Source organism: Scyliorhinus canicula, chromosome 3 (assembly GCF_902713615.1).
Source record: "Scyliorhinus canicula chromosome 3, sScyCan1.1, whole genome shotgun sequence".
Lineage (NCBI taxonomy): Eukaryota > Metazoa > Chordata > Chondrichthyes > Carcharhiniformes > Scyliorhinidae > Scyliorhinus > Scyliorhinus canicula.
In genome coordinates, this window is record NC_052148.1 from 52,399,344 (window position 1) to 52,425,896 (window position 26,553).

Sequence of the window (26,553 nt, forward strand, 5' to 3'; positions counted from 1 at the left end):
GATGGATGGTCATTCACAGACGCAGACCTGAAACGTTAACACTTGTTTCTCGTGCCACAGATGGTACCAGACCTGTTGGGTATTTCCAGCATTTTCTGTTCGTGTTTGACAACGTGGTTACCCCTGAATGCAGCCACTTGCCGGAAAGTGTGAATGCGGTGAGGCTGGGCTGAATTTCTGCCAGAAATTTGCTGCACAGGGTCTCGTATCTTAAGAGAGCTGCTCTCGCTCATGGACCCTAAGTCAGCAAGATTCAGTGCCTTGGAAGGGGAATATCTCAGATCTGGTCTTTCGTGATGGATTGAGTGTTGAATTCCTCTGTAACTCTCTTTTTCCTGTTGTCTATCTAGCAAATCACCGGTGCCTGTGGGCAACAACGGAGAAGATTGTTTTGAAGCTTCAAACCCTGCTCTGATTGATAACTCGCATCAGGACTTTTTAAATACAGGCCATCAGGTTAGTGTAGAGGGAAGGTCAGACTGGTTACTGTTTCTCATTCAACTGAGTGGAACAATCTTATTTTGTTTTTGTTTGTATATATATTTGTTTATGCTGTGCTCATTGATATGGGAGATGTCGACTCTGGGGAGTTGAATCCTTTCTTGCTTTGGCATGATATCAAGAACTCCCAGCTCCAGAATATCGTGGTTAAATAGAGGATAAAACCTCCTCTGCTCCAATAGTGCCCTGAGCCACAACATCAGAAGAGTATCACCATACCAGTTTGTCATTTTTCTATTTCCTCCGACTGCTGGATCTCTGAGTGAAATTGGCAACTAATGTTAAATTAAGACCTGAATTGTGCCGTGGGCTCATCTCCCCACCCACCCCCCAACTGACAGCTAAACAAACAAACACTGTTTCAGTTTATTCCAAATATGACTTTTAAAACAAATAGAGGTGGGAAAACATCCACCCCAGCACTGGCTGGCGAATATGAACCCTCGGTGAGGAGTCAATCATTCAGCACTGATGGTTGTGAATCCCATGGATTATCTACCCCAGACAGTTATATATGTTCCATTGTTCAGTATCAGCAACACAGGTTGATAGATTTTTGATCACAGAATCAAGTGGAGCAAAGATTTTTTTTTAAAATTTCCACTTAAGGGCCAATTTAGCGTGGCCAATCCACCTACCCTGCACATCTTTGGGTTGTGGGGATGAGACCCACGCAGACACTGAGAGAAAGTGCAAACTCCTCACGAAGAGCGACCCTGGGCCGGGAGCGAACCTGGGTCCTTGGCGCTGTATGGCAGCAGTGCTAACCATTGCGCCACTCTAGGGGAATGAAGTTGAGATCGACGATCAGCCATGGTTATATCGAATGCTGAGCAAGCTTGAGGGGCCATCTGGTTTATTCCTGCTCTTATTCAAATTCTTAAAAGATTGGAAAACAATGCAAACTTTTATATCATAAAGCGAATAGGTAGCGGGGTTGAAGGTGCTTATTTTCGAAGTGACAGTGCCCGAGGAGAGGAAATCGTTCGTTACATCAGTATGCATGAGCCGGGTGTTCAGATGTTTAGTAAGAATAGGGTTGCAGGAACAAGAGATGGGTCTCGTTGTCCAAACAAACATGGAGAACATGGGAAAGATTGAGAAGGTGAGAAACTAGAGAAAAGATTGAAAGATGTGGTAAATAAATAACTAATGTCATCTTCTGGCCACAGCAGGTGCATTTTTGCTGAATGAGCAAAGGAAAGTCATGGAGAAACAGTGTTTAATTTTAGTCTGAGCCTGTTATTGGGGGAGTCGAGTTTAAGATAGGTGGTTGCACTATCGATTTGGTTCAGGGTGATCTCTGAGGATGTCAACAATGTGTAAGTCTGTTTTGCCCCAGGTATGCTCATACTTATACTCTTTGGACATCAGGAAGCAAAACAAAAAGGTACCTTGTGAAAAACAATAACAGAAATGTGAAACATTGAAGTTGAAAATGGCGAGTTAGTAGATCAACAGCCGCAGAGGTATTGTGGTGAATGGAAGATCAAAGGCTAGAATAGTTGGTAGTTTGAAAATGTGATTGGAAAGTGGCTTGGGAGAAGAGTTAATCCTGGCGTAGATGTAAAAGAGGGAATTTTGCTTTTCAGGGTTAGCTTGACAATTGATGTAGAGGTTACAACGTGACTTGAAATGAAATTGGATTAAATTTCAAAAAGAAAAAGGTGGAATGGTGGCACAGTGGTTAGCACTGCTGGCTCACGGCACCAGGAACCCGGGTTCAATTCCAACCTTGGGTGACTGTGTGCAGTTAGTACTTTCTCCCCGTGCTTGCGTGGGTTTATTCCGGGTGCTGCTGCTTCCTCCTACAGTTCAATGATGTGCGGGTTAGGTGGACTGGCCATGATCAGTGCGCTGGTTTATGGAGATGGGGGGGGGGGGGGAATGAGTCTGGGTAGAATTCTCTTTGGAGGGGTCAGTGGACTGGATTGGATTGGATTTGTTTATTGTCACGTATACCGAGGAAAAGTGAAAAGTATTTTTCTGCAAGCAGCTTAGCAGATCATTAAGTACATGGGAAGAAAAGGGAATTTAAAAAAATACATAATAGGGCAACACAACATATACAATGTAACTACATAAGCACTGGCATCGGATGAAGCATACAGGGTGTAGTGTTAATGAGGTCAGTGCATAAGAGGGTCATTTAGGAGTCCGGTGACAGTGGGGAAGAAGATATTTTTGAGTCTGTTTGTGCATGTTCTCAGACTTCTGAATCTCCTGCCCGATGGAGGAAGTTGGAAGAGTGAGTAAGCCGGGTGGGAGGGATCTTTGATTATGCTGCCCGCTTTCCCCAGGCAGTGGGAGGTGTAGATGGAGTCAATGGATGGGAGGCAGGTTCATGTGATGGACTGGGTGGTGTTCACGACTCTCTGAGGTTTCTTGTGGTCCTGGGCTGAGCAGTGGCCATACCGGGCTGTGATGCAGCCAGATAGGATGCTTTCTATGGTGCATCTGTAAAAGTTGGTAAGGGTTAATGTGAACATACCAAATGTCCTTAGTTTCCTGAGGAAGTATAGGCGCTGTTGTGCTTTCTTGGTGGTAGCGTCGACGTGGGTGGACCAAGACAGATTTTTGGAGATGTGCACCCCTAGGAATTTGAAACTGCTAACCATCTCCACCTCGGCCCCGTTGATGCTGACAGGGGTGTGTACAGTACTATGCTTCGTGAAGTCAATAACCAGCTCTTTAGTTTTGCTGGCATTGAGGGAGAGATTGTTGTTGCTACACCGTTCCACTAGGTTCTCTATCTCCCTCCCTGTATTCTGACTCGTCGTTATTCAAGATCCGGCCCGCTATGGTCGTATCGTCAGCAAACTTGTAGATGGAGTTGGAACCAAGTTTTACCATGCAGTCATGTGTGTACAGGGAGTAGAGTATGGGGCTAAGTACGCGGCCTTGCGGGGCCCCGGTGTTGAGGACTATTGTGGAGGAGGTTTTGTTGTTCATTCTTACTGATTGTGGTCTGTTGGTCAGAAAATCAGGATCCAGTTGCAGAGTGGGGAGCCAAGTCCTAGGTTTTGGAGCTTTGATATGAGCTTGGCTGGGGTTATGGCGTTGAAGGTGGAGCTGTAGTGTATAAATAGGAGTCTGATGTAGGAGTCCTTGTTTTCGAGATGCTCTAGGGATGAGTGTAGGGCCAGGGAAATGGCACCTGATGTGGACCGGTTGCAACGGTATGCAAATTGCAGTGGATCAAGGCGTTCTGGGAGTATGGAGGTGATGTGCTTCATGATCAACCTATCGAAGCACTTCATTACGACTGAAGTCAGGGCCACCGGACAGTAGTCATTGAAGCACGTTGCCTGATTGTTCTTTGGCACTGGTATGATGGTGGACTTCTTGAAGCAGGTGGGGACCTCGGAGTAGAATAGGGATAGGTTAAAGATGTTCGTGAATACCTCTGCCAGCTGGTCTGTGCAGGCTCTGAGTGCATGACCAGGGATTCCGTCCGGGCCCATCGCCTTCCGTGGGTTCACTTTCAGGAAGGCCGATCTGACTTTGGAAGCTGTGATGGTGGGTATGGGTGTATCATGGGCTGCTGGGGCACTCGACAGCAGATTGTTGGTTACCTGCTCGAACTGAGCATAGAATGCATTGAGTTCATCGGGGAGGGGTGAGCTGCTGCCAGAGATACTTTGTAGCCCGTTATGTTGTTTAGTCCTTGCAACAACCGCTGAGAGTCTGTCTGTGACTCTAGCTTGGTTTGATATTCTCTCTTGGCATCTCGGATGGCTTTGCGGAGGTCGTACCTGGATTTCTTGTAGAGGACAGGATCGTCTGCCTTGAACGCCTCAGATCTGTCCTTCAGTAGGGAGTCAATCTCGCGGTTGAGCCATGGTTTCCGGTTGGGGAACGTACGTACTGCTTTCTTTGCCACGCAGTCGTCCACACATTTGCTGATGAAGTCTGTGACGGTGGCGGCATACTCATTTAAGTTGGTCACTGAGTTCTTAAATATGGACCAGTCCACTGTCTATAAGCAGTCATGTAAGAGCTCTTCTGTCTCCTCGGACCAGCACTGCACAACCTTCTTAGCTTTATTCTCCCGCTTGAGTTTCTGCTTGCATGCCGGGAGAAGGAGCACCGTCTTGTGGTCTGATTTCCCAAAGTGCGGTCGGGGGACGGAACGGTAGGCGCCCTTGATTTATGAGTAGAGTGGTCAAGAGTGTCGTCACCCCTGGTGGGACAGGAGATGTGCTGATGGAATTTTGGCAGTACATTCTTGAGCTTGGCCATGTTGAAGTCCCCGGCCACGATGAACAAGGCCTCCGGGTGTTCTGTTTCGTAGTTGTTTATAACTGTGTATAGTTCGTCCAGCGCCTTCCTCACTTCTGCCTGGGGGTGGGATGTAGACCGCTGTGATAATGGCTGAAGTGAACTCACGTGGAAGATAATATGGGCGGCACTTCACGGTCAGGTATTCCAGGTCTGGGGAGCAGTAGGTCGCCAGAGTCGCCACATCCAAGCACCAGGAGGAGTTGATGAGGAGGCACACCCCTCCACCCTTTGCTTTGCCTCGAAGACTCGATGGGCCAAATGCCCATCTCCTGCACTGTAGGGATTCAAACATATTAAAAAATATGGCGAGGGGGCAGTGGCCTAACCAAAGTACTACTTTGAATTTGTTCTGGGTGAAGTGGAGCAGACTGGCAACCTAATGTAGCATGTTTGAAAAGTAATGACTGCGACATTGATTCAGTGTAACAAAATAAAATAAAAAGATGTGTTAATGATGCGACAGGTTATTGGGGGGAAAAACTAATCCTAGGGAGACAAAAAGAATCCTGTCCTGAATAAAGAGAAGTATGGTTTGGTTAAACAGAACCATAGATCAGTACGGGGAAAAATGTAAATATGAAATTTCAGGAAAGGACACCGGCAGAAGGTTAAAAGCTGAAGATTTTGACAAGATTGAAGATGGGGTGAAATGTGAACTTTAAAAAATGGTGCTTAATTGGAAGGTAAAAATGAGAGCAAAAATAAATGTAAATAATATGTAGTGAATCTGTGAGAAAGGTAAGGATTACATGATCTAATAAATCAAACAAACAAAGTCTTTTTATTAGGCATGTCGGTAGTAAAGGTAGAGGTAGGACAGGTAAGAGATGAGTAATACAAACGTTTGAATTGGTGAAGCAGAAAACAGAAGAGATAAAGAGAGAGAAATATGTTGGCTCAGCTTCTGCGGAGTGGCCAATTGGGAGCGTTGAAGCACTGCTGTACTGAGTCTAGTTAGTGGAGATTATTATCGAAAGTGAAATTATACTAAGAAGTTAACCAATCTTAAGGTAGCTAAATAGCTAAGAGATGTTGCTTTACACCTGAAGATCCGGAAAGATGCTAAGGTATAGTGGACACTGCGATTATAACTCTCCATAAGTCTTGATTTTTTAAAAAAGTTAAAGGAATTCCACAAAGGCAGCTGGAGTAAATCCTAAAATTTTAGTTTAAATTTCAGTTACTCGTTCTCAGTTATGGGTTATACTCTTGAGTTTGAGACAGATGAAATGACTGCGCTTTTGCAGTTATCAGGACAGATAGGTTCCATTAACCAACCTTTCCATTAAAGAATTCTTCAAAATAAATGAGAGGATAATTCAATGAAATGCAATAGATGTGAACATAAACATTTTCAAATTCTTTTGGTAACTGCAAGTACCACAAAAGGCACTCTATCAAAAAGAGTGGTAAATGGAAAGGCTGGTTTTGCTCAGTGGGCTGGACAGCTGGTTTGTGATGCTGAACAAGGCCAGCAGTGTGGGTTCAATTCTGAATTCTGAGAATTCTGAATTCTACCTCTGTGTACCCGAACAGGCGCCGGAATGTGGCAACTAGGGGTTTTTCACAGTAACTTCATTGCAGTGTTAATGTAAGCCTACTTGTGACAAAAAGATTATTATTATTAATAAGCATGATGTCACCATGATACATGACTACATTACAGAAAGCAAAATGACAACAGAAAGGAGTTTCTCAAAAATGACATTCCTCAGGAAACACCTTTCGATAAATAATCTGGATGGAGAAAGGAAAGAACTTGTCTTTATATAACTTGTAAACCCCCTCAGCACTTTTCAAAATGCTTCACAACCAAATGCCAGCATTCCTTCCACTAAGTCAAAGTTGTAGAGTCAAGTCCCAACCACAACGATCCAGACTGACACTCCAGTGCAGTACAGCAGCAGAGCTACGTTGTTAGATGGACGTAAATCTCCCATGACACTATTTTGAAGATGAGCAGAGGAGTTGCCCCTGGTTACCTGGCCAATTTTTATTCCTAAATCATTATCATAGAAACAGATTGTCTTAGCCATATCATGTTTCCTATTAAACAATTATGTAGGCAAACATGTAGTCAATGTGCACACAGGCAGGTTGCACAAATGACAAATGATTTAAATAATCATTTCATCTGCTTTGCTAATAGTGCTTGAGGGGTGGATGGGGGATGTTGTCAAGGATAACAGGACTGCATATTCCATTTTAAATTATGCCATGTTGTCGATATTCAGAGATTGTCTGCTTTTTGGGAGCAACATTAAACTGAGGGGCAATTTACATGTTCAGATAAATGTAAATGACCTTCTGGCAGTATTTGGAAAAGTGCTGAGCAGCTCCCTTATTCTGGTCAATATTTAATCCTCAACTAATATTATAAAATAATATGAACTAGTCATTTATCACATTGCTGCTTTGTGGAACTTTGCTGCCTGCAAACTTGCTGTGGGATTGCATATGTAACAATAGTACTTTCCCATATTGGGATGTTCCAAAATAGATTACTGGTAATATGGAGGGCAAGAAGGAAAATTAGTATAAGCAGATTACACAACTGGGGGACCGGCGATGGACGTATGATCAGGGAACAAATTGGGTTGAAAACGGATGTAATTGTAACTCTCCTGGCAAAAGTAGATATTATCCAACTGCCTCAAAAGGCAAATTGATATATAACCTTTCAAAAATAAGATTTGAGTATGGAAGCCTTTAAATCACAAGATGAAATGTTGTAAATGTCAAGTGACAACTGGCAATGCACTGCAGATCAGGCATCATTTGACGGAGATGGACAGGTTAATGTTTATTTAGGTGGGACCTTGACTTTCTCTTACCGATGCAGCCATGGAATGACGGAGCAGATAAAGCTTTCTTTACTTTGAGGTTTTCAACTCAGTGCTTTGTTCCTTTTTTGATTTTAGAGAAATCTTTCTGGTTTATCAGGAATTTCTGGAGGAAAGCACCATGGACCTGTTGAAGCACTGAAACAGATGCTGTTCAGCTTACAAACGGTGCAGCAAAGTCTTGATGACGAATGCACAGAGGAACAGGAGATCAGAAAGGTAAAAGGAAAAGAATCTTTGAATTTCTGGTTGAAGGGCAGCATGGTAGCACAGTGGTTAGCATTGTGGCTTCACAGCGCCAGGGTCCCAGGTTCGATTCCCGCTGGGTCACTGTGCGGGATTTGCACGTTCTACCTGTGTCTGCGTGGATTTCCTCTGGGTGCTCCGGTTTCCTCCCATTAGTCCAGAAAGACGGGGGCACACGGGACTCCAAGGGTGAGACGGGTGTTCTTGGAGCGGGGCAGGGATGGGGGGGGGGGGGGGGGAACTGGCGTTGCCCAACCTCTCTGGGTATTATTGGGCTGCCAACGCAGCGATGGTGCGTAAGTGGGTAATGGACGGGGAGGGGGTGGCATGGAAGAGGATGGAGATGGCATACTGTGTGGGTACGAGCCTGGAAGTGCTTGCAATAGCGCCGCTGCCGCTCCCTCCGACGAGGTATACCACGAGCCCGGTGGTGGCAGCTACCCTCAGGATTTGGGGGCAATGGAGGCGGCACAGGGGGGAGGTGGGGGCCTCGATGGGGTCCCCGATACGGGGGAACCACCGGTTTGTTCCGGGGAGAATTGATGGCGGGTTCCTGAGTTGGCACAGGGCAGGTGTCAGGAGGCTGGGGGACCTGTTCATAGATAGGAAGTTTGCAAGCCTGGGTGAGCTGGAAGGGAAGTTCAGGCTCCCCCCTGGGGAACACCTTTAGGTACATGCAAGTAAGCGTTTGTCAGGTGGCAGGTGGCGGGGTTCCCCTTGCTGCCGCCGCATGGGGTCCAGGACAGGGTGCTCTCGGGGGTATGGGTTGGAGAGGGGAGGATCTCGGAAGTGTACCAGGTGATGCAGGAGGTAGACGAGGCCTCGGTGGAGGAGCTGAAAGAAAAATGGGAGGAGGAGCTGGGTGAGGAGATTGAGGAGGGGACATGGGCGGATGCCCTAGTAAGGGTGAACTCCTCCTCTTCGTGTGCGAGGCTTAGCCTCATACAGTTTAAGGTACTGCATAGGGCTCATATGACCGTGACAAGGATGAGCTGGTTTTTTGGGACCGAGGACAGGTGTATTAGGTGCTCAGGGAGCCCAGCAAACCATGTCCACATGTTCTGGGCATGCCCAGCGCTGGGGGAATTTTGGAAGGGTGTAGCAAGGATGGTATTGAGGGTGGTAGGATCCAGGGTCAATCCAGGCTGGGGGGCTCGCAATATTTGGGGTTGCAGTGGAGCCTGGAGTGCAGGAGGCGAAAGAGGCCGGTGTTCTGGCCTTTGCGTCCCTAGTAGCCCGGCGGAGGATTCTTCTTCAGTGGAAGGATGCGAGGCCCCCAAGCGTGGAGGCCTGGGTCAACGATATGGCGGGGTTTATTAAATTGGAGAGGGTGAAATTTGCCCTAAGGGGGTCAGTGCAGGGGTTTTTCAGGAGATGGCAACCATTCCTCGATCTCCTGGCAGAGCAATCCAATCAAATGAATTAAAATGAAATTTTCAATTCATTAAAAACCCTTTTCTTACGGCAGAATATTAGAATGACTCTTCCACCCTCCTTAACTTCAGTCTAATAGACCAAACTTCGGAAAATGCAAACAAAGTAGGCAAGATAAATTTCAGTAAGTGGCTGAAGAATTCTGAGCTTTAAGAGATAGTTAGCCACATCATTTTGTCTTTCCTCTGTGAAAATACGACATAGCAAGTTTAGAGACCTATTTCCCAGCAGTTTTTGTGTTTGCCGTGATAAAATAACAAAGGTTACTGGTATTTGCTGCAGCTACATCACTCTTCACTCGCCATTATAAAATGATCGATCATTCACAGTGTCACGTTAAAAGCTTTTTTTTGCTGCTCGATACTCTCAACTGTGCAGGTGATTTTGATCATCTCCGTATTTATCTTTCTGACCACTAGGCATAATAATAATAATTGCTTTTTGTCACATATAGGCTTCAATGAAGTTACTGTGAAAAGCCCCTAGTCGCCACATTCCGGCGCCTGTTCGGGGCGGCCGGTATGGGAATTGAACCTGCGCTGCTGGCCTTGTTCTGCATTACAAGCTAGCAGTTTAGCCCACTGTGCTAAACCAGCCCATGCAATACTCCACCAGAAATTTGCACACGCATAAACTGTCATGCTCGATTGCAATAACGCCTCACAGCAAAGTAAACTCTTAGTGTTTACGGTTGAGGTTAGTACCTGTAAACTGACCGTTTGACTAAAGTATTAAAAATTATCCTTGGAATTTGTTACGGCCAGTCCCAGGTGAGGTTCTGCAAAATAGTTGATCTGGGTGAGACCCTTCAATTTGTTACTGTCCAGCTGGGGTACCTCCAAATTGTACAAACCCAGTGTGGAGGGATGATTGGCTCCGTGTTTTTATTGACCCCACCCTCTGCTGGTAGCAACAAAGGTTTAAGCTAACAAGGTTCCCTTTCCCTTAGATGCCTTTTCCCTTCCTAATAATCATGTTTAAAAAGAAGCCAATTTAACCAGGCTTTTTTGAGTTATGAGTTTTTTATTAACTACTAAAAAGGTAGGCAGAAATGGTAAAACACATGCATCTACATTCATACAGATTTGAAGTAAGAATTGAGTCCAATAATAAGTAAATATAAATAAAAAGTTACGAGTGTTGCGAGAAGTAGAGGATGACGTGTTGCGGCTGATGCAGGTTTATTCCAGTCGTTGATACTTTGGGTTCAAGTGTTATCTAGTTCGGGTGAGAGATTTCAGTTCATTTTCCAGATGCGATCCTTCTGCTGGCTGATTGGCTTTCACTGATAATAATAACCTTTATTACATAGATACAAAGAAGGTAGGAGCAGAAGGAGGCTTTTTGGCCCTTCGAGCCTACTCTGCCATTTATCATGATCATGGCTGATCATCCAATTCAATAGCCTAATCCTGCTCTTTCCCCATAGCCTTTGATCCCATTCGCCCCAAATGCTATATTTAGCTGCCTCTTGAATATATTCAATGTTTGTTGTCACAAGTAGGCTTACATTAACACTGCAATTAACTTATTGTGGAAAATCCCCGAATGGCCACATTCCGTCACCTGTTCGAGTACACAGGGAGAATTCAGAATGTCCAATTTACCTAATAGCACTTCTTTCGGGACTTGTGGGAGGGAACCAGAGCACTCTGAGGACGCCCACGCTTCCAGACAGTGACCCAAGTCGGGAATTCAACCTGGGACCCTGGCGCTAACCACTGTGCTACCGTGCAGCTTGAAAGAAAGTTTTAGATGTTCCTGCAAAAGCTGACTATTTTGCAGAGACCCTGCCTCGGTTACTATATCATCACCAGTGTGACAAATTTCCGGCTGCTTTTCTTACAGCACGCGCACACAGACCAACCCTCTTGGCTAGCCTTTAATCCTTGTTTTTCTGTATACGAACTGGATTCCACTAATCATTAGAGGCTATTATACCCAGGGTCTTTGGTGAAATTGCATTTATGTTCCTTTGTCTTTCCCAGAGATGGTAATCAGTCTTTGGATTCTTTTAGAATTAACTTGTCTGGAACCACAGGGAAGGTATCCATTGTTCCTTCGAGAAACTCCCTTTCGCTATTCCTGTCGGTGGCTAGCAGTACATTCTCATCCATCTTCAGGGTCGGTCTCCTTTTTGAAAATAGGTCTTTTTAAAAGTCCAATATTTCCGTGTATAATTCCAGGATTTTTTTTCCCATCGTCATAACACATTGATGGGGACAGGGAAAATATGTTTTAAAGACCAAGCAACAAGGAATATTTTCTGATTTTTGGACACCGTTATGCTTGTTTTTGAAAAGAACATCGATGATCTCATTAAGCAGATAATGAAATATTGAACCTAGACGTGTGTAGGAACTGAGTCATCATTAGTCATTGAGCCTGGGGTGCTTCTGTTTCAACTCTGTTCATTCCGTTTGCTACCTAGCTCATTACTGTCTTTTGAGCTTAATGGCTGTCTCATTACACAGTGTCCTACCCTCATGTATTACTTCCCTCAACCTCAAATCTCTGCAAGTAATAACTCTCTGATTTAATTTCCTCGTAAAAGTTGTAAACCCAAGCTGGATGTCATATAGACATTGCTTGCTGATTTATCATCTATGCATTCAGCATTGGTCTGATGTGTACTTCACTTAATTAAAAAATAAATCAACACTCTCTCCTTCTTATAAGCCAGTAGTAGTTGTTGGCATTCCTCCTAATATCTGTGACATTGGAGCACCAGCGAACATCACTTAAACCCTCATTTTATAGTGTGTCCAATGAAGTAATGTGTTGGTCCTGAAAGCTACAACGGTCTAAATGTAGATTAATCATCAATTCAATTTTTGCTAGTATAAGAACTTGTTTGAAGTGCAAAGTTTAATATTCAAATACATAATTGCAATGCAGCGAAACCTAACGCTATAATTTTGTAAAGTATATGTTTACGGTTATTTCGTAAGCTGAATCCTTTGGCCCACAAAGACCATTAAGATAACTGACCCTATGTCTGTGACAAAAGAAGCCTTGTCAGTGTCGGAAATGTCACAGCTCGGAGGAGCTTCTAACGGACTACCTGAGGACTGCACAGCCCAACTTCAAAGGGAATTACTCAAAGGCAATTTGCATTTGATGGACCAGACTTGCCGGCAGAGTACGCAAGTTTACTAAGACAGTGGGTTCTCAAACGTTCCTTTTAACCGATAATGGCAGGGGGGTTAGCAGTCCTGAAGACCCAGACGAATTCCAGACGGTGGATAAACATTCTTTGTTGTTGAAGACCTTGTGGCCTGGTAAGGTCACATGACCTAAGACTCTGAATTTTTGAAAAGTTAATGTTGCCATCCTGAGCTGCAACCAGGCCACACAGGAGGAGCACTGGTCAGAACAACTGGTCCCGCCTGTCCTGACTCTGCTGGACGTTCTGAATCATCGCCTATAAAAACTGATTCATCTCTGCATGTCTTTTTCATCTTATGAAGTCAACACCACGGGAAAGGACTTTTATCACACTGGTGTTCAACTTGCCAACTTCTGTGAAGGAAATCCTTTGACAAGGTGCCACATAGGAGACTGTTAAATAAGTTAAAAGCCCATGGTGTTAAGGGTAAGGTCCTGGCATAGATAGAGGATTGGCTGACTGGCAGAAGGCAGAGACTGAGGATAAAGGGGTCTTTTTCAGGATGGCAGCCGGTGACTAGTGGTGTGCCTCAAGGGTCTGTGCTGGGACCACAACTTTTCACAATATACATTAATGATCTACAAGAAGGAACTGAAGGCACTGTTGCTAAGTTTGCAGATGACACAAAGATCTGTAGAGGGACAGGTAGTATTGAGGAAGCAGGGAGCTGCAGGAGGATTTGGACAAACTAGGAGAGTGGGCAATGAAGTGGCAAATGAAATACAATGTGGAAAAGTGAGGTTATGCACTTTGGAAGGAGGAAATTAGGCATAGACTATTTTCTAAATGGATAAATGCTTAGGAAATCAGAAGCACAAAGGGACTTGGGAGTCCTTGTTCACGATTTTCTGAAGGTTAATGTGTAGGTTCAGTCGGCAGTTAAGAAGGCAAATACAATGTTAGCATTCATGTCAAGAGGGCTAGAATACAAGACCAGGGATGTACTTCTGAGGCTGTATAAGGCTCTTGTCAGACCCTATTTGGAGTATTGTGAGCAATTTTGGGCCCCCTATCGCAGGAAGGATGTGCTGGCCTTGGAAAATGTCCAGAGGAGGTTCACCAGAATGATCCCTAGAATGAACAGCTTGTCATATGAGGAATGGTTGAGGACTCTGGGTCTGTACTCGTTGGAGTTTAAAAGGATAAGGGGGCATCTTATTGAAACTTACAGGATACGGCAAGGTCTGGATAGAGTGGACGTGGAGAGGATGTTTCCACTTGTGGGAAAAACTAGAAGCAGAGGACACCATCTCATACTAAAGGGACGATCCTTTAAACCAGAGATGAGGAGGAATTTCTTCAACCAGAGGGTGGTAAATCTGGAACTCTTTGCCGCTGAAGGCTGTGGAGGCCAAATCACTGAGTGTCTTTAAGACAGAGATAGATAGGTTCTTGATTAATAAGGGGATCAGGGGTTATGGGGAGAAGGCAGGAGAATGGGAATGAGAAAATATCAACCATGATTGAATGGCGGAGCAAACTCGATGGGCCGAGTGGCCTAATTCTGCTCCGATGTCTTATGGTCTTATGAATCCTCATGAGACTTGACTCTGGACCTCCCCAAATGAATATTTTATTTTCTACTGTGCAACTTTCTTTATATTCTCTTTACTGCATTCCCCTTCACACACATATAGTAAACTAGTTATTTTGAATTCCTCCTACCTTGAGTTTATTGTGGGTTTATTAGTAGAAATTGGATCACACAAAAACCATGGGGTTGGAAATTAACACCACTGCTTATTAAAAGGAATACAAGTGAAAACACCTTTCCTGTTTACGGATGGGTGATGAGGGAAATAAATTAGTGCTGCTGAACGGACCCCCCTCCTGCCCATAACACCGTGCACAAGTTGGAAAAGAGCACTTCACAGAAGGACCAAGAAATAGGTGGAAATCAGGGGTGCTGAACAGGGCATCCTGTCAGGTCTCGGTGGTATGCACCATCTCTGCTCCAGCTGCTCTGGCAAGTTACAGCTACATGAGAAAGACAAGTAAATTGCCTAAGGTAGTTGAGATTTAGCATGGAAACTGGCAGACAAGTACCACCTCCATCAGGATGGTCAAGGAGGCACTTCCACCCCTAACTGGGAATTAGAGGTTCTCCTTCTGCAGGAGGAAAAGGCAAAGAGTTAGGACCAAGGGAGTACATACCTTAACAGAAACTAGGCAGTCAACAATGTTATCAATTGGCACTTACTTAGCAATGACCTGCTCTCAGACACTGTTTGGGTTCCACCAGGATCACTCAGCTCCTGCCCTTATTACCTTGGTTCACATGTGAACAAAAGAGCCGAGCTCCAGAGCTGAGGTGAGAGTGACTACCCTTGACATCAAGCCAGCATTTGACCGAGTGTGGCATCAAGGGGCCTGAGCAAATCTCCAGTCAATGGGAATTGGGAGGAAAAGCTCTCTGCTGATTGGAGTCATATCTGGCACAAAGGAAGATGGTTGTAGTGCTTGGAGGTCAATCATCTCAGTCCAGGACATTGCTGCCAGAGCTCCCCAGGTTAGTGGTCCTGGGGCCAACCTCAGCTGCTTCATCAATGAACACCTTCCATCAAGAAATGGGGATATATTCCTGATTTTTACACAATATTCAGCACCATTTGCGATTCCTCAGATACTGAAGCAAGCTATTGGCATATGCAGAAAGACTTGGTCAAACATGGTACATTCAGAACTGTGGAGGAGAATCATGCAGAGTCAAAATGTTAACTTTATTTTCTCTCTCCTTTGATGCTGCCAGACCTGCTGCGTTTTTCCAGCATTTTCTGTTTCTGTTCGAAATTTATCCCATTTAGCATGGCTGTAGTGCCACATAACATGATTGAGGGTATTCCTAATGTGAAGACAGGACTTGGATTTCACAAGGACTATGTGCTTGTCACCCCTACCAATACTGTCTTGGACAGATGCAAGTGCAACAGGTGGATTGAGAAAGAAGAGGTCACATAATTTTTTTCCCGCTTGTTGGTTCCCTCGCCACCTTCTGCAAACCCAGTCTCGCAGCTGTGTCGCTTAGGTCTGTCAGTGGTGGAGCCGCTCTTGGAGATGGACATTTGAAGTACCTACACAAGTACATTTTGCCACACTCCGTGCATCTCCCAGTTGATATTCAACGTAGAGGAGGAGTACTGATTTATTAGCTGAGGGAGGACTGTAAATGGTAATCAGCATGAGATTTCCTTGTCCATGTGTGATCTGATACCATGAGACGTCATGCGGTCCAGAGTTGATGTTGAGGACTCCCCATTGGCTGTATACAACTGTGAGACAGCTCTCCCAATTTTGGCACAAGCCCCCAGATTTTAATATGGAGGACTTTCTGTGCAGAGTCGACAGGGCTGGGTTTGCCATTGTCATTTTCGGGTTTTAAGTCAATACTGGTTGGTTCGTCCAGTTTCATTCATTTTAGACTTCATGGCAGTTTGATACAACTGAGTGAAATGATCTAGCAAACCAGAGGGTATTAAATGAGTCAGTCACATTGCTGTGGATCTGGGATTCACATGTGGGCCAGACCAGGTAAGGATGGCAGATTTCCTTCTCTAAAGGACGTTAAGGAACCAGGGGCTGGTTTAGCTCACTGGGCTAAATCGTTGGCTTTTAAAGCAGGCCAGCAGCACGGTTCAATTCCCGTACCAGCCTCCCCAGACAGGCGCCGGAATGTGGCGACTAGGGGCTTTTCACAGTAACTTCATTGAAGCCTACTCGTGACAATAAGCGATTTTCATTTCATTTCAGATGGATTTTTGCTCAAATCCAAATCGTTTGCGATCACCACTAGAGCACCTTTTAATTCCAGGTTTTATGAACTGAATTTAAATTTAGATTCAAACCCCTGTCCCCAAAGCATTAACTGGGTCTCTGGATTGCTAGTCCAGTGACGTTGCCGCTCTCCCCTCCATATCTGTGCTGGAGACTGCTAGGGAGGTGAAAGAGTGAAGACTGTGAGCTGAGAACTGCCCCACAATACTCAGCTTGCCCAACCTCCAGAATTCATTGAACTGTTTCCTGCATGGGATCCATGTCCTCAGGACCACATGCTGGCGATGCAACTGCTCTTCTGGGTGAAAAGATCAATGGCCAGGAAACCACCACGCTGGAGAAAGTACGAGCAAAGAATTGCAGAATTTCTAAGTCCTGCGAGCAGTTAATGCAATGAGTCTTGGTATTAGCATCATGAGGAGATGAGACGGTGGAAGGACAGATTGGATGATATATTTGGGGCTCAGAGGATTAATGTCTGTAGTGTCAATGGTATATATAGAGAGAGAAGGAAGGTATTTGGTCAGAGGAACTGGAGACAATGGTGAGAGAAGGCACTCTTGTCAGAGTTTTCAGCATCTTACACAGGAGTGTAATCAAGATACTATGATATTGGGCATAAGTGCAAATCTTAAATGGATGTGGGCTTTAAAAGCAACTCTACTTTTTAGTGGCACTTGGTGTACTGAAGTTAGTGCCTGAAGATATTTTTTAAGATATTGCTATACAAAGAATTATTATATTTACAATGTTATCCTTTTGTTAAACAATACCTATTTTTCTGAACAGATATCTGAAAACATAATGTCTCAGACACACGGCTTGGATTTTGAGGAGGCATCTGGCAGCAAATCATTACAACGGTAATTTGGTATATAAATGGGCCCTGACCTACAGATTTTAATGTTACAGCAAAGCCATTGTCAGGGGGCAGCGAGGTAAATTATTATGTCGGTTGGCTAACCCATTGAGTGATCAATTGTGAGCTGGTGGCTGGCATTGTGTGCAGTTTAGTTGCTGCACAATCCTAATCGGCCATCACTCCCATGCTTGCTGACCGATATTGGCTGCTGACCCAGCAGTACCTCAATTTTAAAATTGTCACCCTTGTTTTCAGATCTCTCCATGGCCTCTCTCCATCCCTGTAACTGCCTTCAGATGCTTCATGATCTCAATGCTCTTTAATTTTGCATTTAGCACCCTTAATTTTAATCATGCCATTATTACGGTCGTGCCTTCAGCTGCCTGACCCCCGAGCTCCTGGAATTCCCTCCCTCAGCCTCATAGCCACATTAACCTTATTTTTGTAAGACCGTCCTTGAATTCGAAGGTGAGGCCTTGATGCTTTTCTTTTACTGCAGCTCTTCATAAACGCCCCTCCCATTCCTCCTTAGCCTCACCTCCAACACTAAATGTGAGGAGCTCAGGGATTTCTTTGTCACCAAGATCAAAACCATCCAATCGGCTGTCTTTGCTGAATCCCACCTTTTTACTAGCCTCACTGGGCCAGCCCAATCTCCTCTGAAGATCCAAGAATGTGCATCATTCCCTAATTTATTTCCTATCCTCACCACCCCCTCCACAGACGCGCGCATACACACACACCAAATATAGACACACGCACACACACACCAGACAGACACACACGTTCATACACACCAGACAGACAAATACATACACACACACACCAGACACACACACACACACGCACACACCAAACAGACACACACATACCAAACAGACACACACATACCAAACAGACACACACGCACATACACACCAGACAGACAAATACACACACCAAACAGACACTCATACACCAGACACATACAGAGAGACACACACACACACACCAAACAGACACCCTCTCCAAGCTCAACTGTTCACTGAGACCCACCTCCTTCTCCCTTCAGTTTATGTGGTTTGTAGAGTGCTGCCTTTTTTTTTTAGCACACTTTCTCAGAAGGCCCCTCAAAGCTTTCTTTTTGCACCAGCTACTGCACCAAACCATGGGTGGCTGTGTACCAGCTAGTTACGGAGGCCCTGACTGGATTTTACAATCCTCGGGCAGTGAACTGTCTGCAGTCAAGGATTTAGTGCAGATTCTGCTCTATCCCTGCTCCCAGAATTGCTGGTCAATCAGGGGAGTTGGCAGTTCTTGCGCCCTAGGAGGTCCAGTGGGAGAGCTAGTCATGGCTGGGACTGCAAGAGGCTTGGAACAGCCACCAGGGGGAAGGCCCAAAAATCAAGGTTAGTTTATGAGGCTTGCCAGGGCCTCAGGCTGGCCCAGGTATGGAGTGGCGTTTGTCATGAGGGAAGAAGGGATTTTGCATCAGGGATGACATTTGCTGATCGGTGGGGCCCCACTGTGGGCCAGAAGGTGCCTAGTCAGAAGGGTTCTCTCCACTCAAGCCATCAAAGTATATCTCGCTGACTTCCCATATGTGGTAGTGCCCACCCGCCATCAATGGTAATGATGGCTGGGGAAAGCCCTTGAGTGTCCCTCAATTGGTTACTTCAGGGCCTCAAACAGCCAGCGGGCAGGCAGGTGGTCTTCCACCTTCTAGCGGTAGTAGGAAAGCGACGGGCGTGCAAACCCCGTCATCCAGCCCAATTTTACATGACTGCACTCTCTGGGCTCTATAAATTCCCTGCTCCAGAGACTGATATTGATGTGCTCTTTGGTACAACATCGAATGTGCCACTAATCAGATTTTCTGTCTCCACCCAATCTCTCATGGAAAAGGCAAGCTTCCAAATGGTCCCAGGTTCTGTCAAGCCCCTAAACAGAAGAGCCTTTGCAGCCCGGATCTGCTGGCCCTCTTGAAGCTGCCACTAACTGGCAGTAGTAACTGCAGAGTAGTCTAATAACTTGTTTACCCCTGCCTCAGAGGTGCTACAATGCATTTGCTTCCACCTCTCTTGAGAATTGTGTCTAACTTTTCCAACTCCCCTCCTCCATAAAAATAATTTTTGCCTTTGTTCCCTTCCATCGTGAATGTTTTCTGACCCTCTCATTGCTCTTCCCCACAACTGCTTTTGCTTTCTGCCAAGTGTGAGGTGAGAGAGGTTAATAAACCAACATCTCCTGACTTCCACAATGGAGATGGTTTTCTGTTTTCCTTCTACCTGATCCTTTTTCTAATCTTCCCACCTCTTTCATTTTTTTCTCCTCTTCCCACTTATCTTTACCACTCCCAGCCCATGTCTTGACTCTGGGTGCCCCGTCACAGAACATTGACTCATATACTTTGCTATAAATGTTTGGGGTTTTAAAGAATGTCAAAACTATAGCCATTGGACATTTTGGTGCAGTACAGACAGAATGGTTGGATTCTTGTCCTAATTCCTTTGTCTGATCATTTGCAGCTCTAGATTCAGCTGTCTAGGTTTTAAGTGCTGGAATTCACTCCACAAAAATTTTTCGCTTCATCTCTCTCTCTCGCTCTTGCGTGCTCTTTCTCTCTCTCTCTCTCTCTTATGGTGCTGTCTAAAACTTACCACTTTCGCCAAACATCTTGTCACCCATCCTTTGGCTCCGTGTTGTCTTTTGCCTGATTAAGCCCTTTTGAAGAATCTTGGGGCTTTTCTCCACATTAAAGACACTTTATAAATGCAAGTTGTTGTTGTTTAAGACACAAAGCTGAGGCCTTATTTGCCTTTAGCTGAAAAGATCCCCCATATCTTGGCTAACATTTATTGTTCAAGTACCAAAAGTACTCATTGGTTTTGTGAAGTTCTGCCATGCACAAATTAGCTGTCATGCTTGCTTACAGAACAAGAGTGAGCACTTTTCAAAAAAAAATGCATTGGCTATAAAGCAATTTGCGATGTTCCTAAAGTACAAAAAGCATTAACATGTTTTTCTTTATTTTTATCTGTTCATGGGAAATGGGTGTCGCTGGCTGTGTCAGCATTTATTGCCCATCCCTAATTTCCCTTGATGCTGCAGTTAAGAGGCAACTACATTGCTGTGGGTCTGGAGTCGCATGTTGGCCAGACCAGGTAAGGATGGCAGATATCCTTCCCAAAAGAACATCAGTAAATTGGAAGGTTTTTCTGTCAATCGAAGAACAAAGAACAATACAGCACAGGAACAGGCCCTTCTGCCCTCCAAGCCTGGACCGATCATGATTCCAAAACCCTTGACCAAAACCCTCAGTACTTCCTTGTGTCATATCTCTCTATACCCATCCTATCCATGTATTTGTCAAGATGTCTTTTGAATGCCGTTAATGTATCTGCTTCTACAACCTCACCTGGACACGTGTTCCAGGCACTCGCCACCCTCTGTGTAACAAAAACCTACCTCACAAATCTCCTGTAAACATTGCCCCATGGATCTTAAACCTATGCCCCCTGGTGACTGACCCCTCCATCCTGGGAAAGAGTGCCTGCCCATCTACTCGATCCATGCCCCTCATAATCTTGTAGACTCTATCAGGTCCCCTCGACCTCCGTCTTGCTAATGAAAACAGTCTGAGTCTATTCAGCCTCCCACATCGCTAACACCCTCCAGACCATGCAACATCCAAGTAAACCTCCTCTGCATCCTCTCCAAAGCTTCCACATTGTTCTGGTAGTGTGGCAACCAGAATTGTGCGCAATATTCCAAGTGTGGCCTTGCCAAAGTTCTATACAACTGTAGCATGACTTGCCAGTTTTTATATTCAATGCCCCGTCCAATGAAGGCAAGCATTCCGTCTGCTTTCTTGACTATCTTGTCCACTTGAGCTGCCACCTGCATGCCCAGATCTTTCTGTCTTTCTATATTCCTGAGAGTTTTACCAGTTACGGTATACTTTCCCTCTATTAGACCTACCAAAATGCATAACCTCACATTTGTATAGATTAAATGTCATTTCTCTTCCCAAGTCTCCAACCTATCTATGTCCTGCTGTATCTTCCAACAATCCTCAACACTATCTGCCACTCCACAACTTTGGTGTCAACCACGAACTTACTAATCAGGCTGGCTACATTTTCCTCCAAATCGTTTATGTACACCAAAACAACAGAGGCCCAAGCACAGATCCCTGTGGAACACCACTAGTCCCAACCTTCCATTCAGAAAAACACTCTTCTACTGCTACCCTTTACCTTCTATGACCAAGTCAGTTCTGTATCCATCTTACCACCTCACCTCTGATCCCATGTGACTTCACCTTTTGTACCAGTTGATGTAGGAGCGGTTTCAAGACCTGTGTATTGAGTCAGCTTCCATGTGGGGGTTATTCCCAGTGGCTCAGCTCAATACAGAGAGGAACAAACATGACAACCTGGACAAGATTGCTTATTTAACCAAGCTTGTTACGTGTACACTGAGAACAGACTGGATATCTGCCAAGACCTGTTCTGCCGAACAAAGACCAGAACACAGTATTTATACAACGTTCAGAAATCAATAGCCCACCCCAGTTGGATGCGATACAATCCCTGATGCTGCTACTTTTAAACTTATTCAATAGTATTGCAAGCAGTGTTTAAACTTCACCCAATAGAATTGCAAGCAGTGCATGATTGATCCTCATTATGACAGCTATGTGCAATCCCAGCAGCCTGTGCTGACTGTTTGTGAGGAACAGAACAACAGAACCAGCACCCTGAAATGTTTCACAAAGACGAGGGGCGGGATTCTCCGACCCCCCGCTGGGTCAGAGAATCACCGGGGAGCAGCATGAATCCCGCCCCTGCCGGCCGCAGAATTCTCTGGCACCGGAGATTCGACAGGGGTGGGAATCGCGCCGCGCCGGTTGGTGGCCGCTCGCAGCGGCCCCCATGGCGATTCTTCGGACCACAATGGGCCAAAATCCCGCTGGTTCTTTGCCAGTCCCGCCGGTGTAAATTAGAGTAGGTCCCTTACCGGTGAGACCTGGCGGCGTGGGCGGGCTCCTGGGGGGGGGGGGGGGGGGTGCGGAGCGACCTGGCCCCGGGGGGGTGCCCCCATGGTGGCCTGGCCCGTGATCGGGGCCCACCGATCTGCGGGCGGGCCTGTGCGGTGGGGGCACTCTTTTCCTACGCGTTGGCCGTGTCAGCCTCCGCGATGGCCGATGCGTAGGTGAAACCCCCCCGTGCGCATGTGCGGGGATGGCGTCCGCAGCCGCTGACGCTCCCACGCATGCGCGGACCCGCTCCTGCGTAATGTCCTTTTGGTCAAAGGAGTTGTCCTAAATCCCATTTGATTACTTATTACTGCTGTGTCCTAAAAATATATGTTTAATGGTTAATAATGATTACTCAGACGTATAATTCATCTCAATCCTTAATAAAATAACTTGGGTAACACTGCTCTAGTGGCATGCTAACTCTTCAGTTCAAAGAGGTATCATCGTTGAACCCCCACCCTTCACCAGTCTGCCATGAGGCACTTTGTCAAAGGCTTTACTGAAGTCCATGTAAACAATATCCACTGCCTTCCCCTCATCAAGCATCTTTGTTACCTCCTCAAAAAACTCGATTAAGTTAGTGAGGCACGATCTCCTCTTCATAAAACTATGCTATCACTTCTGAGTCCATTTGTTTCGAAATGGGTATAAATCTTGTCCCTGAGAATTCTCTCCAATAATTTACCTACTACTGACATGAGGCTCACTGGCCTATAATTTCCAGGATTATACCTGCTACCTTTCTTAAACAGCGGCACCACATTAGCTATTCTCCAGTTCTCTGGGATCTCACCTGTAGCCAATGAAGATACAAATATATCAGTCAAGGCCCCAGCAATTTCCTCCCTTCCCTCCGTTTTCTGGGATAAATCCTGGTGTAGGAGACTTATCTCCCTTAATATCTTTGAAAAGACCCAATTCCACTTCCTTTTCAATGTTAACATGATCCAATGGTTTCATGGTCATTATTAGACTTTTAATTCCAGATTTTTATTGAATTCAAGTTTCACCATCTGCAGTGGCGGGAATTGAACCCAGGACCCCAGAACATTACTCTAGGTCTCTGGTTTACTTGTCCAGTGACAATACCACTATGCCACCGCCTCCCAGCATTATTGCTTAATTATCAATTTCCGTTATGGAAGGCCACCACCGAGACTGAGAAGCACTGAGGGCAAGTTAAGTTAAGAAGTAGTAATTTATTTTGCCAAACTTTTTGGAGTAGACTTTCTATTCCTAATATATAAATTAATGTAATGTTTTTGGCTCAAGGCCACTTGACATCAATCCAATGTGCTTTTCTAACAGTGTGTGTAACATCTATTAAATACAACCTAGCTCTCTTGCAGGTTGTTAATTAGTTTCTTAATCCTGTAATTTATCAGATCACTTCATCAAATGGGGTGAATAGTTAATTTACCTGGCATTATCATTCCTGTGCATATTAAAAATCATCTTCAATTATTTACTTGGTTCAAATATTCATCTGTGTATAATCCCACAGCAAATGCCATTGATTATAGTTTGCTTAGTAAATGGAAGATCTCTCTGAGCAACAAAATATATTAAATGCTTAGAAATACTTTGCAGTCTTATCATTAAGATTCCCATTGGAAAAATAATTTCCCATTATCTTGGGAAGATTGAAGAATAGTTTTCTCCTCCCTGATGCGTTCCATTTTACATTGAAAATAGAAATACATGGGGGCTGATTTAGCTCACTGGGCTAAATCGCTGGCTTTTAAAGCAGACCAAGCAGGCCAGCAGCACAGTTCGATTCCCGTGCCAGCCTCCCCGGACAGGCGCCGGAATGTGGCGACTAGGGGCTTTTCACAGTAACTTCATTGAAGCCTACTCGTGACAATAAGCGATTTTCATTTCATTTTCACATTTTGGTCATTTTTTGTAAATGCTCTGGATTGTGTTCTGTTCAACAGGTTATTGTTAGATCATTGTATAGAACGGGTAAGTGCAGTTTTCACAGTGTGAATAAACATCACTCACACTAGTGCAAACTTGTGCAGATTTATTCCCCTCTGTTCCCAAATGGAGATTAGGGGACATAATTTATACTTCAGTACAGATTGTGTGCTTAATTTTATAGATTTGCATAGAAATTCACAATTTCTATGGTTTATGCTATTGAGCCTCCTCCCAGCCTACTTGCTCATCCTATCACTATATTCTTCAACTCCATTCTCCTTTGTGTAATTGATTTAGTTGCCCTTAAGTGAATCAGTGCAATTTGGTCAATTGCTCCCCCACTATCAACATCTTGCTTGTTACCATTGACCAGTAGCTAAACTAGACCAGCTACATAAATGTTCTGACTATGAGAGTAAGTTAGAGGTTGAGTATTCCGTGGTGAGTAACTCACCTGCTGGCTGTCCAAAGCCTGTCTGCTGTCTGCAAGGCGTAAATCAGGAGTGTGATAGAATACTCACCACTTGTCTGAGCGAGTGTAACTACAAAAGCACAAGAAACTCCAGAGACAAAGCAGCTCATCTGAGTGCCATCCATCACCTTAAAAGATTGACTACCTCCACTGTATGGCGTACAGTGGCAACAGAGTTTGCCATCGACAGGAAGCATTGCAATGATTCGCCAAGCCTATTTTTACAAGGAGCTTCCAAATCGGTGACCTCTACCAACTAAATGAACAGGGCCAGCAGACATGTGGGAACACCACCACCTGCAGTTTTGCCTCCCAAGCCACTCACCATCCTGACTTGGAAGTATTTTGCTGTTCCTTCATTGTTACAGTGTCAAAAGCCTGGAGCGCCCTGCCTATAACAGCACTGTGGTGTACTTACACACATGGACTGCAACGGTTCAAGAAGGTGGCTCACCACCACCTTCTCTAGTGCAATAGAGATGGGGAATAGATACTGACCTCCCAATGCTCATATCCCATGAGTAGAAAAAAATGCGTTTTCTCCTAAAATATTTACTGGATTTATTCGTCTTTCACTAAGCCTGGACTTGCCACAAATGGAAACATTCTATCTACATGCTCAACCCTGTTAAATACTTTTGAAAATCTTAAAGACCTCTATTTGGTTACCACTAAGTCTTTTCTGTGCTGGACACAAGTGCCTCACACGGTTCAGTCTTTTCTGATCTTCATAATTTTTCCTTTACTCAATTATTAATTCCTGTATGAATTTGGCATCTCTAATAATAAATGTTGCGATATGTGGCACTGCCTATCTCAGTATTAAAAAATGGATTTCTCATATTCAGATGTCTAGCTTGCTTTTCGTACAACATGCCCTGGAGTGTAGGCATTATTCTGGTTTTGTATTTAAAGGGAGATAAGTTCGGTGATGCTTGTTGATTTTGTCCCTTTAATGATGAGCTACACAATAAGTGCGACTGGTTTCAGAAATGCGACACCATTGTTGACTCGGGTTTATTAAATTGAATGGGTTTTGCTTGTCAAGCATGTTCAATAATCTGCATCTGGCTTTCATACAAAGGGACAATTTCCTGAGAATATATCAACTTAAATCTGCAAAACCAGTTGCGATAAACATCCTGGGTTTAGTAAGTGAGAAAAGACTGCAGGGAAAGAATGAGCAAGCAAACCAGTCACATCAGATACTCTGGTAGGCATTGTTCTGTGTAGCTCCAGGCCCTATCTGGTTTGTATGGAAACAAACTGAACTGACCATGGATGCAGAATAAAGTGTAGTGACAGCTGAACTTTTTCTTTCAACAGGGCATTGAACCACTTGAGACATCTGAAGGAACTTGTCGATGATATCGGTGCTAAGATGGAAAAGGAAACAGGGAGAAATCAATACCAATGATGAGCAATTAGAGAGACTATTTTTTTTTTAATCTAACAACTTCTGTAATCTAATAAAGTAAGATCAAATTCAATTGAGAAGTAATTGATCAAAAAGTGCTGGCATGTTTGTGATGATTTGAGTCACCTGATTACAGCCACAGTCCTATCGAAATTAAATATTGGATTTATGAACTTTGGGTCAATTGTTTATCTTTGCCCATGTGAGGATATTATACTTTAAGTCCTGCGGTGGGGGGGGGGGGGGGGGGGAAGAGAGAAAGAGGTGGAAGGCAGGTATATACCTAGAGTTAGGTCGCACAATCTTATTGACTGGTGGCATAGGCTCCAGGAGATAAATGGTCTACTCCCATTCCTATGGAGTGCTGCACCATAGAATCTGTTGCTGCTGCTATTGACCAAGATACCTATCTTTGAGCCAGGAAGTCCAGAAAAGGCTGCCATCGTTTATAGAACCCTTGTATTGATCCTCTCGGGGCAAATTTGACCCTTTCCAATTTTATAAATCCCGCCATGTCACTGATCCAGGTCTCCACACTTGGGGGCCTCGCATCCTTCCACTGCAGCAAGATCCTTCGTCGGGCTACTAGGGACGCAAAGGCCAGGACA

General features: G+C 44.7%; 1 protein-coding gene across 1 annotated transcript in view; it reads left to right on the plus strand.

Annotated features, from left to right (window-relative positions):
- c3h18orf54 (chromosome 3 C18orf54 homolog) overlaps nt 1-26,118 on the plus strand; it is a 55,646-nt gene extending 29,528 nt beyond the window's left edge. The window contains 4 exon segments of the mRNA XM_038790525.1: nt 351-456; nt 7,707-7,847; nt 17,038-17,111; nt 25,855-26,118. Coding sequence (XP_038646453.1) covers nt 351-456; nt 7,707-7,847; nt 17,038-17,111; nt 25,855-25,945 — 412 coding nt within the window. The 3' untranslated portion in view covers nt 25,946-26,118.
- Nucleotides 26,119-26,553: the final 435 nt, after the last annotated feature.